This window comes from Brachycentrus maculatus, unplaced genomic scaffold (assembly GCF_059751285.1).
Source record: "Brachycentrus maculatus isolate JH-2025_06_01 unplaced genomic scaffold, ASM5975128v1 h1tg000018l, whole genome shotgun sequence".
Lineage (NCBI taxonomy): Eukaryota > Metazoa > Arthropoda > Insecta > Trichoptera > Brachycentridae > Brachycentrus > Brachycentrus maculatus.
The window spans coordinates 338,880-358,131 of NW_028280772.1; the positions used below are offsets into that span (position 1 = coordinate 338,880).

A 19,252-nucleotide genomic window follows, 5' to 3' on the forward strand; every position below is an offset into this window, starting at 1 on the left:
CCATCTAAAAAATTAGACTTATTAGTCTTGTTAAATCTGATTTTTCATTTCTGTTTGAATTTATGTTGATGCTGTTTTTGCTATTAGTCACTATAACCTAAATTTGTAAAAAAAAAATGTTGCTCGTTTGAAAGTGATACCTCAGATTCCGAAAATTGGTCAATTTTTTTTTTATATAAGTTGGGACAGAATCAAAAATAAATAGCTGATATATTTTTAAAAATTATTTTAGAAGTAATTTAAGAGAATATAATTTATATTTGAAGCAATAACTTTTAATAAAATATTTATAGTGATTTTAAAACAAAGTTACATTTTAATTATTTACTATTAATCAATCAGTAGTATTAATCAGTCTTGATAAAGAAGCGGTTCGCTTCGAAACCAGTAGACATTATAATTAAGATATAATAAAATATTTATAGTGATTTTAAAACATAGTTATATTTTAATTATATTATTTATTATAATTTAAGAGAATTTTCACAGCGTGAAATATCTACAACAAAAACTCATGAAATCTCTTTTAAAAAAGAAAGTTGCAAATTTTGCATGTAACCAAAATGTCTTCACCAGACACAAGGTTTTTTTTTATTGCAATATTTATTTTTGAACATTTTATATTTTACATATTTCAATAATTATTTCTCTACTCAGGTATAAAATAAAGTATTTTTTTTGGGTCTATAGAGAAGTTGTATATTTTTCCTCTTCTTCATTCGAATTCGTTTTTCCTCGATTATATTAATCCCCGATTTATTTAAAAGTATTATATGCATAGAATCATGATCAAACTTGCAACTAACTGAATATCTCCAGACTCAAAATTGTTGGAATAAAAGTTCTTTAAAAGAAAACCTTTATTTCCGAGGTATTCTTGCGATAGTGATGTCCTTTAGTTAAGACTTAATTTTATACCGCTTTGTAAGAAGGAATTTTTTACAATTGTTCTCCACTTGCAGGGAAGTTGGCTGAAGCCCTGGCCCATTACAAGGAAGCAATAAGGATTCAGCCTACGTTCGCGGATGCTTACAGTAATATGGGGAATACTCTGAAGGAGATGCAAGACATCAGCGGAGCTCTCCAGTGCTACACGCGCGCCATCGCCATCAACCCGGCATTTGCGGACGCTCACAGCAACCTCGCCAGCATCCACAAGGACTCGGGAAATATTCCCGAAGCCATCCAATCCTACCGGACCGCTCTCAAGCTGAAGCCAGACTTCCCCGATGCCTACTGCAATCTCGCCCACTGCTTGCAAATAGTGTGCGACTGGACGGACTACGACGCCCGCATGGGGAAGCTCGTCAGCATCGTGGCCGAGCAGCTGGAGAAGGGCCGCCTGCCGTCCATCCACCCCCACCACTCCATGCTGTACCCCCTGACCCATGAGTTCAGGAAGCTGATTGCGGCTCGGCACGCCAGCTTGTGCGAGGAGAAGGTGTACATGCTGCACAAGCCCCCGTACGGGTTCAGCCGCGAGCTCGAGGGCAGGATCCGCATCGGCTACGTCAGCAGCGACTTCGGAAACCACCCCACTTCCCATCTCATGCAATCCATCCCCGGCATGCACGACCGATCCAAGTTTGAAGTTTTCTGTTACGCTTTGAGCCCCGACGATGGAACCAGTTTCAGGGCTAAAGTTTTCCGAGAGTGTGAGAATTTCGTGGACCTCTCCATGATCCCATGCAACGGCAAGGCCGCCGATATGATCCACAACGACGAAATCCATATTTTGGTGAACATGAACGGGTATACCAAAGGAGCGCGTAACGAGATCTTCGCGCTGCGTCCGGCACCGATCCAGGTGATGTGGCTAGGCTACCCGGGAACGAGCGGGGCCAACTACATGGACTACATCATCACAGACGCGGTAACGAGTCCCCTAGAGCTTGCCGACCAGTACTCGGAGAAGCTGGCCTACATGCCGCACACCTTCTTCGTGGGCGACCACAAGCAGATGTTCCCGCACCTGCGCGAAAGGTTGATCGTCAGCGACCGCAACCACGCCGATTCCACTCTTGCTGACAACGTAGCCGTCATCAACGGGGCCGACCTGTCGCCTCTGGTTGAGAATACTTCCGTGAAGGAAGTGCACCAAGTGGTGGGGACCGTGCACCCGGTGCACATCTCCCACAAGGTGGCCGAACTACCCACCACATCATCCATTGTCACTATGATTGCGTGTGGCCAGATTCAGGTGATTGCTTCAATTTATCATTTCAATACATACCGTGAAAATCAACATAATTAAATAGAAAATAATGCCATTCATCGCCTTTGTTTCGCAGACTTCAGTTAACGGAGTGGTAGTGCAGAATGGGCTGGCCACTCCGCAAACCAACAACAAGGCGGCCACCGGCGAGGAAGTCCCGCAGAGTATTCTGGTGACCACCCGGCAGCAGTACGGGCTGCCCGACGATGCCGTCGTGTTCTGCAACTTCAACCAGCTGTACAAAATCGACCCGGCCACGCTGGCCATGTGGGTGCACATCCTGCTTCACGTGCCCAACTCGGTGCTCTGGCTGCTCCGCTTCCCGGCCGTGGGTGAACCCAATCTGCACCACGCCGCCCAACAACTGGGTAACTTCTTATAGACGCTTACATAATACTATAATAATAGGGATGCTACCCGGTGCTAACGTTTTTGTTCCTTCCCAGGACTGCCCCCTGGTCGCATTATATTCTCGAATGTGGCGGCTAAGGAGGAGCACGTGCGGCGCGGGCAGCTGGCCGACATCTGCCTCGACACTCCGCTGTGCAACGGCCACACCACCAGCATGGATGTGCTCTGGACTGGCACCCCCGTCGTCACCCTGCCCGGAGAGACCCTCGCTTCCAGGTACCTACTACCCACAACCTACCTGACTCTTGCTACAAAGTAGTGTTTGTGACACCACCCACTGAGATGTTTGCAAATTTGTTATTAGGGTTGCTGCCTCGCAGCTGAATGCTCTTGGCTGCCCTGAACTGATCGCCAGGACCCGCCAAGAGTATCAGGACATCGCTATCAATTTGGGAAATAACAAAGAATGGTGAGTGACAATTATTTATAAATGCATACTTGCACTTCTTACTACATCGATAAGCTTTGCGCGTGAGACAGGTAGCTCATCAGTGGGTCCTCGCACTACTCGAACACTAAGTCGGTTTGTGATTTCAGCTTGAAGGCGATCCGAGCCAAGGTCTGGACCCAGAGAGTGCAGAGTCCGCTGTTTGACTGCAAGAAGTACACGCAGGGGCTGGAGGGGCTGTACTGCACCATGTGGGACCGGTACATGAAGAAGAAGCAGCCCGCCCACCTCACCAATACCACCAACTCCTACACCACCAACACTATCGCCGCCGCACCCTGATTCATAACCGCGCATGATACGCTTCACTTTATATTGTCGTTCAAATTTTCTTTTACATTTTCTATTCTGATTCTCTTCATTTCGGGAATATTCCTCATTAGCAATATATAATTTTAAGAAAGAAACTTTATAGCAATAATGAACCATCTCAAATGTATACTATGGTGCCTCTTATATGTAAGCTCTAAATCGTCTGCTGTGCAATAACGGTAACCGTAGCTTATTATTTGTGAGCGAATATGGTGTAAATCATACGTGAAGTAATCATATTTTAACTAATACTTTTTTCTATACAGTAAGTTTTGTCCTTTTTTTCTATTATTTTACTTTTAGCTGTTGTAAACATATTTCTGAATGGTAGTTTTCCCTTTGTAATATAAGCGATGTTTTGAATTCGAACTTCTATTTCAGTAATACTTCAGATGTCATGAAGAGAATATATGATAGTTTTTATTTTTAAACTTTCATTACCTCGATGTAGCATCATTTTGCACCCCGGTTACTAGCTGTGAACCTTTGATGTATGTATATTTGCGGTAAGGATGCAGTGACTAGTTAGATCTCCCGCAATGACTTGCGAATGTATTGAATGCGGATGTACTGAACTGACAGGCCTCGACGCGAGTGAGAGATGAGTATAGATGTTTCCAAATAATGCGAGTATTGCCACACTCGCATGTGAATTAATGAATTATTATTTAGTCGTAAGTTACTTGATATATTTCTGTTACAATTCGGCCTAAACTGGGAAACTGATTTCCCTATATTTATATTTATTTATTTTATAATTTTGTAAATCATTCAATCAATTTTTTTGTCACGTGATATGAAATTTTGTGAAAACGTCAGTGGGGGTGCGCTTGTCCGTGATAGGACAGTGAGGCTCGGAAACTTAGAGAGAATCGTTGTTACTAAGGTTAAGATATTTGTGATATTTCTTGTTGCGCCTTCGCTTAATATTTCTTTATTCCGGAGCGAAGAGTCCCTTCGTCCCTTTGTGCTCACTTCATCAGCAATAATTAGCAATAATAACCCGGCTTCGGAATCCGGGGCACAAGGGAACTGATCAATGGTGTAGTTGAATCATGTATTGAAAGACGTTTGCAATCTGGAACTGTGTAGTTTGGAACCTGTTACCATTCCAACTCGGGATTGGATAGGGTAAATGACAATGACGGACTTGCGCGTTATTCTCAGCCATTTATAGAAACATAATATTTTTATATAACTAATCATGAATTTTAAAGAAAATAATTATTATTGTTAATATTACACATGTATTTGACTTGGAAATATGTATATACGGTATATGTATAAAGCGACCGCCTACAGATGCATGCCTTGTGAGCGGGCGACTCGGAGAGTTGTGAGAGCAATAAGTAGTCAGGCCCTGATAATAGTGTACAACTCAAGTGCTGCAAACAAATTAGATGTACCTTTAATATTTACTACTGTGAAAGGGGTAATTATAAAGACTGTGCCTCATCGCAATGTTGTGGGCGCTTCAGGCCCAAATTGTTTGGAAAACCAATTCCGTATTGTGAACCAAAGTGTCAATAAAGCCGCGAGTAATGGATACGTATTTACAGCTTCTTACATATTTCATTGTAACGATTGTCCTATTTCTGTGTATAAACTGGTTTGAATTTATTTTAGATTGTCTATATTTTTATCTAATAAAAAAATATGAAAATGAAGTGTTGTTTTATTCCAAATTTTCCATTACATACACAAAGACCCACTAAATGCCGTTTCTGTATTATTATGGAATTGGTATTCTCCAATGCTCACAATTTTGTTCCTACAGTGCAAGCATGCAATCTCGCCTCACTTTCAATATCGTTATGATACATACTTGTTGACACATAATTTAGTTTAGTGTTGGAACATATCTCTCGTGTTGAGGGGGTCTTACTGTATATTATGAAAAATACTCCTTGTTTTTTTTTCATTTTCATATCAAGATACTTTACATAGATGAAGAAGTTTATTGAGATGGGAATAAGTCTTATAACCTGTCATTAGTGATTACTTTGATAACTATTGAAATAAATTATTGAATAATTTCACATGTATGAATAAAGGTGAAAGTTTACACTGAAAATGTTCAAAATCGCTTGAAACAATTCCAAATTTCCGTATTATGGTTGTTAATCAATAATGAATGCACCATTTTCAAGTAAGCATTTTCTAATATGCAGATAGTAATAATGGCGCACTGCGTAAAGTAGAATTAGAAATAAAACATGTTTGTTTATTATCCAAATTTTTATTGTTTGTATCTTATTTGCAGATATTAAATTACCCTAAGAGATTGGTGTGAATGACAAGTAACTGTGAACATATAGTTGACATACAAATATTATACTGCCAAAATACATAAAACTAGAAGATAAGATGAAACGTGGTCCAGAGAGACAAGGAACTGCCGGAAATATCCATTGACGAGTGAGACTTGTTTTTATATTGCCGCTATTTTTTATATTATATATTTTATATATATATATATATATATATATATATATATATATATATATATATGGCGAGGGCTTATTACTATTTAGCAATAAGCCTGCCAATGTTTTTATTTCTTTACCGTAAATGAAGTTTAAATTAAAAAATATATGAGGGGTACCTATAATTAATGTCGTTTTTTAGTGTTCCATTTTTGACTGTCAGTTATCCTTCGGCCGCTCTAGTAGTTAGTCGTATTTTGCGTTTATTTTATATAAACACTTTCCAATAACCGATTAAAAATTCCGTAATCCAATTTTATATGAATCAATTTGAACCGAGTGAAAAATTCATTAATAATTTGATGGTAAAAATTTGAAAAAAATAATTAAAAGCAACGTAAGCAAAGCAAGGTAGGCAGAGAGAATAGAATGCCACGTCCGCTTATTATTTCGAATTCTGACACAACCGCTTTCAAGTATTCGACGCCTGATCATCACATACGCTGATAGGTTTTTATTTGCCATAACTGATTTCAGTGCACCATTCACTCAGATCCCAGCACTCCTTTCTATATCTTTATCAATCTTTCCATCCTTAGAAAACATACTTTCCAAATATACAAAATCATGAATCTCTTTCAAAAACTATTATTTTGGATTTGACAACTTTCATCAGTAAAACACTTTCCTTGCACACATTTTACACTTTTGTCACCGACGCCTGCAGGTCTTCTCTGCTATGAACAAGACGAACAGCATCGTCAGCATACAATAGGCAACAGACAGGCAAATTATTTATTTTAGTTTCAACATTTAAACCTTTCAGTTCTTTCATGCACAGATTAAACAGCCGAGGTGATATTTCACATCTATGTATAACACATCTATGTTAAACCAGGATAATCAATTAAACTTACTTATTTAATTTTGCAGATAGTAATTGGTATTACTAGGCTTTGTAATGGTTTCGATATTCAAAGAATGAATCTATAGGTTTTAGGGTAGTCCTCGATATGATTACCGTGCTTTGTTTAAAATCGAGTGTGTTGCCATAAACTTATTTTGTAATATACAATTAACACATTCTTGCGCTGTGCAATTTCAACGCAATGTTATTAAATATTTTATTTTATTTTCATTACGGCATATTGTTGTTCTCGAGATCATGCTGGTACATGGTCCTGAGTAGTGTGAAGTAAGACCACGAAGCACCGATCATCTGTAAAGAAAAACAATGTTTTACGAAGAAATATGTCACTTCCTGTATCAAACTTTATGGAAACTTGACTCGTATGTGTATTGTACTAAATTAAGAGTAAGCTTTTTTGTACCGATGAAAATGTGCCCATATTCATATTGCTGAATCCCATTGCCGATACTGCCATCGGAAGTTTAGTTCGGACCTGAATCATATGAATAGCAAACAAGATTTCCTTTCTCTCTTCATCGGACTCCATGTCCGTCCAATTGGCATAAAATGCCGCTGAAGATACCAATTCCCCCTGAAAATACACACTCAAAATAAATCATCTTTAATCTCTAAATGCAATCAAATCAAATAGCAAAAAAGTGTTTCACAGTAGGTACTGGCGCAAGGGCATTTTACTTTTCTTCTTCTGTTTTTTTAGGACTTTGTCCTGTGATTCTCCGGTCCGCTCCTGGGAGGTGGAAGACCAGCTATCCCTCCTCGGCATTTTACTCATATGTAGATACATCTTCATATTTCTTTTTTTTTAAATAACTTTTATGTATTTCTGAAAATGGCGCCGGACATGTTTTTCTAAATCATTGTTAGAATGAAGTTCTTCGACTTATAATATATAGTTTATTTTATTTTATTCACAACATTTTGTATGTGTCTAAATCCTTGATCGTACATTTAAAAATAAGGGCCTCTCTCTTCTTTTGTGTGTGTAATGTCAGGTTCCCCAGGCCATATATTTGAAGCAATTGCCAATGTCTCGGCCAGCTCTAAATGGCACCTCGACGGTTCTGATCTCTGTCCAGAGCCACGAGATCTTACTTGATTAGGGGCTCTGCTAATAAAGAACTTATTCAAATCAACCATAGTTGCGTGTGTGTAAATCACATTATACGATATACGAGTATGTATGAGTTCCAAAAAATTTAATTGTGTGATTGTCAATCATGAGTAAAATGGTGAATCTTATACTTGTATGAATTAATCACTTTAACCAGCCTATGACGGATCATAAAGACTTACATATTCTTCATCTATGTTGAGATATATTTTATTTATCTGTTGCGACGTGTTTTCCGATACATTCAACATCACAATATCAAGTACCTACTGGAAGTTAAACTTCAATTCGGACCTAACTTTCATTAGTCAATTCCATTGTATGAATTTTTATAAGGTATAAAAAATATATGTCGACTATAACACTGGCAGGCGGGGATACTGACCACTATACCACCGAGGAAAATCTTGGTCACAACTGTCGTCAAGAAAAGGCGATTCAGTTGGCTCGGCCATGTACTCCGCATGCCTCCTGCCTTAATCGAGCTTGGCTCTTTTACAAGGCGTCAGGTTCGCGCCGTCCAGGACGACCACTGCTGACAATTCGTGGGACGCGGATCTGACGGGGAGGATGCAAGGGAGCTGGCAGCCGACAGAAAAGCCTGGAGACAGTTTGTCCACCTCGGGAGTGGATATGGTTTTATTATCATTAACACTGAACAACTATGATTTTGTAACTGAAATTGTGATGACTCATTTGGACTAAATTAATCTTCTTATTCAAAGTGTATATGGTGACAAGCTTGTATCATGTCAACATCAAAATGTTCCAGTAATATGATTGTTTGTAATGGACCCCATATGTTGAAACCATAATAGTGGTTGCTATCCAGACATGCTTTAGTCAAAGGTCTAAGGGATTCAAAAAAAGTATTGATAATTATGGAGTAACAGTGGGAATATATTAACTTATTATTGAATATGGTAGCATTATATGTTTATATATATATTTATACATGAATAATAAGATAAACATTAGTTAATATCAGAATTAAAAATATCCAAAACTAAAAAATCTGACGTGCTACATTTTTTTTGCTCTCGTTTATAAATTCAGCTTTGCAAAGTGCATAAAGTTCAGGTATTTTCATGCAAGTTACAAAATAAAAGTCGTAAATTGCTGGGCAGTGTAATTAGTTCTAAAAGTAGGGCGCAGGTAAATTAAAAATGTACCATATACGCAACAACAAAAAAGAATCAAAACATTGTCATTACCTCATCACCAAGCTTCTCTCCGTACCAGCACATCATCAGGATTTGGAGTACAGAAGATATCAGAAAGAAAGTGTTTTTAATGGCAGTACCTAAAGTTGCGAGCTAAAATTTAAATACAATGATAAATAATACTGTGTCACGGGGTACGGGGTCACCCGTCACGCCACCCTCTTTACCATTTTTAATAAAATAATTCACACATTAATAACCATATCGCAATGTAATTATTGTGCTATCATCTTTATTATCATTGTTATATTTCTCTGCCGTTCCACTTCGGAGGTTCTCTTGCTCGATGAGCCAAGTGGAGAGAGCAAGCGGATCGATCGCATCATATAAATATATATATATATATATATATATATATATATATATATATATATATATATATATATATATATATTTCAGATAATAATATATAAGACAAATACAAAATCTTACCGTTAATGAGAATAGTAGAACACATATAATTAGTGAGATCAAGAAGAGATTGAATAACAGCATGAAACCGAAGACAGAATCAAGTTTACTTCTGATTCTGAAAAAAAAAAATATTTATAAATATTTCACATACGTGTACAAGTATGTACATATGTAGTTATTGAGATTACGGACACCATTTTATCAATAGTAATAAAATTTCTTTCAACTCGGTGGTACCAATAGAATTTTTTTTTCATGACAACGCTTAAACAATTAAAGTATGTATTTATTTGTACTATCATACCAGCTGTCTCTGTACCGTAGTGTCAGCGTTCAAGTTCAAGTGGATTCAAATGAAAATAAGTGATTTTTCATTTGATCCTCATTTAATATTTCTCTGGGTTGGTACCTGAACTGGTTGATCTTCGTGTATTTAACGATCAATATAATAACACTGTTTCTGTAAGATGCAATGCTCTATGCACCATTGGGTGTATTGAGGGTTGGAACTTTACTAAGTACGTAGTTAATATACGAATGTGTAAATCATACATTAACGTAATAATCGGTAGCTAACCGCCAATGCACATATAAATTAATATAATATGTTGGTACCGATTACAATCAAATAGAGAGAATCTCTGATTTTTCAAGCAATTTCGTAATTATTTCGGTAATGGAAATGTTTTTTTTTTTTAAATATATTTTGAATGTTATCATTTTATTATAACCCTACCTAAAGAGTTCATTGTGAAAGTCGACGATACGTTTTATCCTCTCTCTGGTTGTTGTTTTAGGGGCATCTTCGTCGTCCATTTCGGGTGGATTCTTCGTCATATTGTTGATGTCACGATGCAGGAGCTGAAGGTGCATGCTCATTTGAATCATTATCATATTGAATAAGCTGTCGAAGGTCGCAAAAGAAACTGCCACAAAGATACCTTAAAATAATACAAATAATTCTAAATAAATCTCTTCAATATAACCCACAATAATCATGTGTATTATAATTCTACATACATACAAGACTAATTCAAACTAAAAAAAATATTTCAATATTCTCTTTTTCTAGTTACTTTGATATAATAATACTGAGCTATTATCATATTTAAGAAACTGTCAAAGGTCGCAATAGAAACTGCTAAAGAAATAAATTAAAATAGTCGAAACAATTTCTCCCTAAAAATAAACGTCCATTTATACATTTGGAGTTTAATTTGTAGATCTCCATTTTAATTTTCATATTTAATATCAAACCAATCACTTATTTTAGAGTCTAAAAATTTGTAATTTATTATTAAAATCACATAAAAATAAAATTTGTGATAATTGTTTCGCCTTGTTAAAGCATTTTCAAACTAATGACATTAGTTTGAAAATGCCTTATCAGGGTAAACAATTGCCACAAATTTTATTTTTATATGTTTTTAATAATAAAATACAATCAAGTAGACTCTAAAAATCAGTGTTTGATTTTAATATGTATATAATAAATAAACATCCATATCGCACTTTCTAAATTTGTATAAATTTAGTACTACAGTAATTACAATTCATATCTCAGTTACAACAGACAGATGGAACTGCCATCTGTTGGGGACTTTTTGTAGTAAATAGCCCCCTCCCTTTGAACTTGATTGCAATCTCATCTTGGCCAAGGGATCATTGAATGCCCTGACTTCCATATTCTCTTCTTATGAACTGATGCTTCGTCTCTCTCGAGACTCTTTAAAAAACCAGATTGAACCTCGTTTTAACTATTTCTCTTTTCAACGAAGAGTTGAAATTAAGTGAAAAACAAATACCACATATTTAAGACAAAATGAAACATTACCTGCATGAAATTGAGCTGCATATGTCAAGTAATATATCCAATTAAGTTTGGACACATCGTACGGATACGTGCAATAATACGGCATAGACAGATCCGTGTATCCGTGCTTCCTGTACGCGACGTACATCAATACCATCGGAAACGTGTTGTAACACATGGCGATAGTGATCGACACGACGGCGTACATAGAGCAAAACTTTGTTGTCGGTACTATAGATGTAAAGAAAATTCTCTTTGCGTCTTTATCGTCGGACTTCGGCCACATCTCTCTTAGAATCTCCACAAGTTCGATTACGGTATTTATGTTTTTATGTATGACACTCAACTTGGACAGGGAGATAATGGACATCATGTAACACGGCAGGGCTTCGCCTATCTTCAAAAATTTGTCCGGATGGTTTTTGACGAACAACTGCGAAATGAAAATAGACTCTCCATAGATCATGCACGCCAAGTGAACGAAACCCGCCGCGTACAGTGTCCTACGAAGCAGCCAGCTTGCCGGCGATTGAGACGACTTCCTCGAGTACACTTGGCTCAACCCGAGAAAGTTGAATCCCGCGTCGACCACCGAGAGCGAATAGTCGAATGTCATCTCGCTCATTTTGAAAACAGGACTATGATTTTATCGAACTTGAATTGTGCCGAACGTATAGCTATTTTCTTTGAATTTTATATGCAAATGGTCGTTATACCGAAAACATTTCGATAGAAATGTGATTATTTTAATTATTTATCAAAACTTATATGGTTAACAATTAATGGTAAGAATTGATCACAAAAATAATAAAGTGCTCGTATACCACATGTATCTTTCGTAAAGAAATACGTGTTGTCAACGAATTCGTTGATTTGCTAGTGATTTCTTCTGTGACCTAGAGTTTTATATATTACTATCCTTACTAATGAATAATTTGTCTTTACCAGGGGTGTCAAACTCAAAAGGCACCAAGGGCCGCATAAGGTATTTTGGGTACGCCTGCGGACCACATCAAAAAACTCTAAAATCAGTATCATTTTGTACAACTTTTAATTAATTAGCATACTTACTACAGCGACTACATTAAGCTATTGACAACACACTGAACATTTTATATTGAAATCATTTTACAAAAAAATATTTCAATGTACAATTAAAATATCACCGCGGGGATCCGCGGGCCGCAAAAAAATACTCGCGGGTCGCAAGTTTGACATGCCTGGTCTATAAGATTGTTATTGATTCATTTTAATTTATTTAAGGTGATTTTTAACCTACTTTCAATAAATTAAAGAATAATAATACACCCTATAATTAAATACTGCACCGCTGAACGCGTTCTCCACTTTTGTTCGTTCATTTAAAAATGTACGACTTATAGGTTGGACCATAAGTCCCGATTTGAAGGTGTTAAGAAGGTAATTTTTGTCATTTTCCAGTTGAATTGCTTATTGCATCTACCGCACTGTACAGAATAATAAATGAGAAGTTTATTGAAATGAAACAAGTCTAATGACCTGTAATTGCCCGGTTTGAGTAATTACTTTGACCGTTGAAATAAATTGGAAAAATAATTTCGCACGAATAAATAAAGGTTGAAGTTTACGCTGTAAATGTTTCAAAATCACCTCAAACATTTATTTATATTAGAACAGATTATCAATCGATATTGAATGTACACAATGCGCAAAGTGATCACTTATGCCAGCCAGGATGTGATTTAATGATTGCCTTGCAGTCATTAAAGCGCAGTAACAGTAACATGTCGCTCACTCATTTCAACAACGTCATTATTTAAAAAATCGTAAATTTTCTGTTGTGCGTGTTATCGGAATGCCCAGAAAATGTACTATATCCCAGCAAAAGCGGCATATTTTAACCTTATATATACCCGCTACCGAGCAGAAATTGTTGTTTTTGCATTTTGAAGAAAATGTTTTTTTTTTTAATAAACCAAATATTTTTCAAATTGAGAAAAAACCTTCAGGTTTTACCTAAAAAGATATTTCGCACAGTAAAAATTCAATAAACGGCTTGATATTTATTTTTAATACATTTTATTATATTCTTAAACTTTTAAAATGATCTCCTGAAAAATCAAGTTTTTTTTTATATATGACGTTGTTGAAAGGAGTGAGCGATGTAACAGCAGAGTGAACATAGCAAGTTGGCATACAAATTTTCAACAGGTTAACTTATATAACTATATATATAACTAGAGGAAATATATAACTAGATATATAACTAGAGGAAAACGTGGTCCAGAGAGACAAGGAACTGCCGGAAATTTCATCCATCGAGGAGTGAGATGATAATTTGTTTTTCTATCGCTGTCTTGAAATGGCTTTGCATTGTTCGAGCATACTTGATGTATAGACTAACTTGTTCACTAACTATTACGCCACTTCTCCGAAGGGGTAGGCAGAGAGAATAAATCTGTCTTTGCAACTAATCTTCGCCTCTTTCACATTCATGCATCTCCTCATACATTGTTCACCACTTGTTTGTTGACCACTTTCAAGTATTTGAGCTACTTGATCATGCCAAGTTTTCCTCGGTCTTCCTGCATCTATTTCCAAAATTGTGTCCTACAGCTAATAAAGTGTTAAAACATTAATGCTGACATAGTTTTGTAAAGAAAAGTAAATTTAGCTGTAACTCATCTAATTCGAACCTAGAAATATTCCTAACTAACTAGAGCTAATTGCTTCCTAATACACTTCTGACTCAATTTGCACAGTAATTGGTATGAGTACAGTTTATAATGGTTTCATTTTAAATTCTTATTCATATAATGAATCTGCAGGTTTTAGCAGACACCGTCAATACGACGATCGTGTTTGGTTTAGACTCATTACGTAGTATATTTTTGAAATTTGTAATAAATACAACGATTAACTATAAACACGTTATTCTTGTGCTATGCAATTTTTGAAATATTTTTAGTCATTTGATATTTTTATCTATTCCCATTATACTACGTCACTGCTATCCAGTTCTTGCTGGTACATAGTCCTGAGTAGTGTAAAGTAAGACCACGAAGCACCCATGATCTATAAGGAAAAACAAAGTTGTGTAAAGAATTATGTTACTTTGGGTATATTCAAAAAATAACTTATTCAAACTTATGGAGCCTGGACGCGTGTGTATACTGTATATATATATATATATATATATATATATATATATATATATATATATATATATATATATATATATATATATATATATATATATATATGTATATATATATATATATATATTATATATATATATATATATATATATATATATATATATATATATATATATATATATATATATATATATATATATATATATATATGTATATATATGTATATATAAAGGGTCCGCCAAATAACTTTTTTTTTTTGAAAATGCTATAAAAAACATCGAGTGTAGCTTCGGCTGTGTGGCACATAGCGCCGTCCTGTTGAAACCAAATGTTGCCAATATCCTCCTCTTCAATTTTTGTGAACAAAAATCCGTTCAACATGGCCCGATAACGATCGCCATTGACTGTAACGGCCACTCCTTGCTCATTTTCAAATAAAAATGGCCCAATTATGCCTCTGGACCAAAATCCGCACCAAACAGTGACTCGTTTTGGGTGTACCGGCTTTTCAATGTATGCGTGCGGGTTTTCTGTGCCCCAAATACGACAATTTTGCTTGTTTACATACCCGCCAAGATCAAAATGAGCTTCATCCGAAAAGATGATTTTTTTGGCAAAATCGGCATCTTCTGTAAGTCGATCGCAGGCCCACTCAGCGAAGCGAAAACGCATTGGATGGTCAGTTGGCTTCAACTCCTGAACCAATTGGACTTTGTATGGCGTCATACCAAGGTCTTTATGCAAAATTCGTCTCAATGATGTCTCCGAAATGTTCAATTGTTGAGAACGACGGTGAATTGATGTTGATGGCGCTTCACGCACACTTTCTGCCACAACATCGATATTCTCGGGTGTACGCACTGTTTTTGGCTTTTCACGCTTTGGTTTATCGATGAGGATGCCAGTTTCTTTCACTTTTTTCACAAGATAACGAACATACGGAGCTGACGGTGCTTCTCTTCTTCCAAAAACCGTACGCAATTTTCGCACACATTCTGCAACATTACCATGATTTTCAAAGTAATGTCGCAATATTTCCCAGCGTTGTTCAAGCGTATACACAACCATATTCGCTCAGCGGAAGGATAAAACTAATTATCTGTCAAATCAGACATGAGCTAAGTGTTACCATTCACGAAATAAGCACTAGTTGAAAAAAAAAACTTTAGATGGCGGACCCTATATATATATATATATTCAAAATATCAGATGGAATATACTAAATTAATCATTCACTAAATAACGAGTAAGCTTTTTTTACCGATGAAAATGTGCCCATATTTATATTGCTGAATCCCATTGCCGATATTGCCATCGGAAGTTTAGTTCGAACTTGAATCATATGGATAGCAAACAAGATTTCCTTTCTATCTTCATCGGACTCCATGTCCGTCCAATCGGAATAAAATGCGGCTGAAGACATCAATTCCCCCTGAAAATACACACTCAAAATAAATCTTCTCCAATCCCTAAATACAATCAAATCAAAAACCAAAAAAGTGTTTCACAGTAAATACTGGTGCAAGGGCATTTTACTCATAGATATTACATATTTCTTTTAAAAAAAATTCTTATGAATTTGTAAAAATGGCTTCGGCGATATTTTTAAAAATCTTTTTTAGGATGAAGTTCTTTTACTCATAAAATGTACACTAAATCATGATTAACTGTATTTAATTCACAACGTTTTTAACGTCTCTAAATCATTTTTCGTACAAAATAAGAGTCTCCGCTTTAAAAAAAATAACTATATAGCACAAGTTTAGCTTTAGTGTGTGCGTAATTCTAAAATATGAAATAACAATACCTCATCACAAAGCTTTTCTGCGTACCAACACATCATCAGAATTTGAAGTACGGAAGATGATAGAAATAAAGTATTTTTAATGGCTGTACCCAAAGTTGCAAGCTGAAATTTAAATAAAATGAAGAAAAAATGCATTTATTTAATTGAAATTATACTTGCTACTATACCTCAGAAAAGTGTGTATAATATTATATATGTAGAAGATAAATACAAAATCTTACCGTCAACGAGAATAGTAGAACACATATTATTAGAGAGCTCAGGATGAGATTAGATAACAACAGCAAACCGAAGATAGATTCAATTTTACTTCTGATACTGAAAAACAAATTCAGTGTACGTGTTACGAGTACTAGTACCATCTCGGTGGAAGCAAAAGTTAATCTGTACTATACTATACAAGCTGTCTCTGTAGTTTATTCCCTGGCTTGATTTCCAAGTGGATTAAAATAAGTATAAATGACTTTTCACTCTGATACTCATTTAATATTACCTGAAGCGCTGGGGTGATAACCTTATGAATCTTAGCGTATTTAACGATAATATAACACTGATCCTGTATGATGCAGTGCCTTATGCACGATTGGGTATGGATAAGGGTAGGAAGTATTTTAAGTATTATAAATATCAAATGTGGTTAATGTATGAATGAGTAAAACATACATAGTTTATGTATCTAATGTAATGTACGTGTAATATAAATGTTACAATCGGTAGTTAACCGACAACGCATGAATAAATTAATAAAATGTGTGACAAATTACAATCAAATAGTGAGAATATCTCATTTAAAAGCGATTTCACGATTATTTCGACTGATAATTGGTTTGAAAATTGTTGATTATAATCCTACCTAAACAGTTTATTGGAATTGGAAAAAAATTGGTTATAATCCTACCTAAACAGTTTATTGTGAAAGTTGATAATATGCCTTATCTTCTCTCTGACTGTTGCTTGAGGGGCATCTCCAACGTTTATTTTCTTCGTCATATTGTTAATGTCACGACGCAGGAGTCGGAGCTGCATGCTCATTTGAGCTATTATCATATTGAAGAAGCTGTCGAAGGTCGCAAAAGAAACTGTCACAAAGATACCTTAAAATAATATTAAATCATTTTGAATATTTTTAATATGACCCATTACAATCATGCGTATTATAATTCTACATACAACTCTATTACTACAACCACTACATGTGAATTTGACGAAGCGTTTAAAGACAGTTATAAAAATAAATTCGTGCATTGCTTTTTTTTTCCATGATGATTTGAGCTATTATCACATTGAAGAAATTGTTGCAAAAGAACAAGTCGTAATGATGCCTTAAAATAGTAAAAGGGTTGCATAATAATGATATTATCATTCTTTGATAGATTTCAAACCTTATAACATACGTATAAGCAATGAGAGAAAGAATCTTTTTTATTTTATTTTACTCAAACACTGAGACCGATATATCGACACATTTCTCTACAGAGACGAATAATCTTTTTATACGATGAGAATATACAAGTCTAAGGAACCTGAAATTGGTCAGGTCAAGTGATCACTTTATATATTATGTAATGTTCACCATCTCTCCCAATTCCTTCAATATTCGAAATTTGTAAATATTCATGATCCAGATGGTATTGCCATCCGTTGGGGACTTCCCAGACTTCCATATTCTCTCGGAATTAAAATATCCTTCTCCTCTCTTTAGACACAGATTAACCCGATCAGACCTCGTTTTTGCCATGTATCTCCTTCCCAGCGAAGTCAAATTGGAATTTAAAAACAAACACCGTGTATTTGAAGAAATAATGAAATATTACCTGCGTGAAATTGCGCTAAATATGTCAATACGTACACCCAATTGAGTTTGGACATATCGTATGCATACCAGCGATAGTACGGCGTAGACAGCTCTGTGTATCCGTGCTTCCTGTACGAGACGTACATCACTATCATCGGAAACGTGTTGTAACACATCGCGATAGCAACTGAAATAATGGTGTACATAGAGCATAACTTAGATGTCGGCATCATTGATGAATACAAGATCCTCTTTGTGTCTTCATCATCAGAAGTCGGCCACAGCTCTCTTAGATCCTCCACAAACTCGACTATGGCATTTTTGCCAATAACAACGACGATCAACTTAACGAGCGTAATAATGGAAATGATGAAACACGGCATGGCTTCGCCTGTCTTCACAAATTTGTCCGGTTTGTTTTCGGTAAATAATAGAAAAGTGAACTTTAACTCCCCGTGGGCCATGTATACCAAATGAACAAAACTCGCCACGTACAGCATCTTCTGAAGCAGTTGCCTGACCTTCGAGTGAGAGGACTTCCTCAAGTATACTTGGCTCAACCCGACAAAGTTGAATCCCGCTTCAATCAAGGAGAGCGAATAGTCAAACGTCATCTCGCTCATCTTAACGATCTCAAATTTAACGATCTTTAAATATGTCCAACTATCTTCCCTATGTTTAATGCAAATGACTGCTATACCAACGGTACTGGTATAAGATATCCTTGAAGTAGTATTTTACCAAAATGGCACTATTTAAATTATCCAAATTTATTTCGATTTGAAAGTTATCTTTCCAATTAAAATAAATCAGGTCAAGGCAACACGAATTACTTTAGTTACGATAATTTCAAAGGCATCAAATAAAAAGGTACTGTACGTTCCTACCTAATGAACTATTCGTCAGTAAGGTTGTTATTGATAATGTAATTAATTTATAGTAATTCTGTAACCTACTTTTAAATTAATGAAATAGTAATAATCCACCCTCGAATTGAACACTCCTCCGCTGAACGTATTCTCCATGTTCGTTGGTCATTTTAAATGCACGACTAATAGGTTGGACCAAAAGTTCCGGTTTGAAAGTGTTTAGATGGTAAAGTTAAATTTTAAGTCATTGTTCAGTATAATTTCTTTAAAATAACAATAAAACCACCGTACTCTTTGAACATTTTTTAAACCCTTATCCGTACCCCAATGGTGCATAGAG

The 19,252-nt window shown here is 35.8% G+C and overlaps 2 protein-coding genes across 3 annotated transcripts in view; one reads left to right on the forward strand and one right to left on the reverse strand.

The window, feature by feature from the left end:
- The window catches only part of sxc (O-linked N-acetylglucosamine (GlcNAc) transferase sxc), a 52,765-nt gene extending 47,712 nt beyond the window's left edge, over nt 1-5,053 (forward strand). For both annotated transcript variants that reach the window (XM_088267083.1, XM_088267092.1), the window contains 5 exons: nt 963-2,200; nt 2,292-2,583; nt 2,662-2,842; nt 2,931-3,035; nt 3,164-5,053. In XM_088267083.1, coding sequence (XP_088123209.1) covers nt 963-2,200; nt 2,292-2,583; nt 2,662-2,842; nt 2,931-3,035; nt 3,164-3,356 — 2,009 coding nt within the window. In that variant the 3' untranslated portion in view covers nt 3,357-5,053. The remainder of the gene's footprint in view (nt 1-962; nt 2,201-2,291; nt 2,584-2,661; nt 2,843-2,930; nt 3,036-3,163) is intronic.
- Nucleotides 5,054-14,277: 9,224 nt separating this feature from the next.
- LOC148313126 (odorant receptor 4-like) lies at nt 14,278-18,666 on the reverse strand. The gene is made up of 4 exons (XM_088267458.1): nt 18,514-18,666; nt 16,249-16,350; nt 15,703-15,873; nt 14,278-14,358 (listed from the first exon to the last, which is right to left on the reverse strand). Exons 1-4 carry the CDS (start codon nt 18,664-18,666, stop codon nt 14,278-14,280), a joined length of 507 nt encoding a protein of 168 aa, XP_088123584.1.
- Between the last annotated feature and the right edge of the window lie 586 nt (nt 18,667-19,252).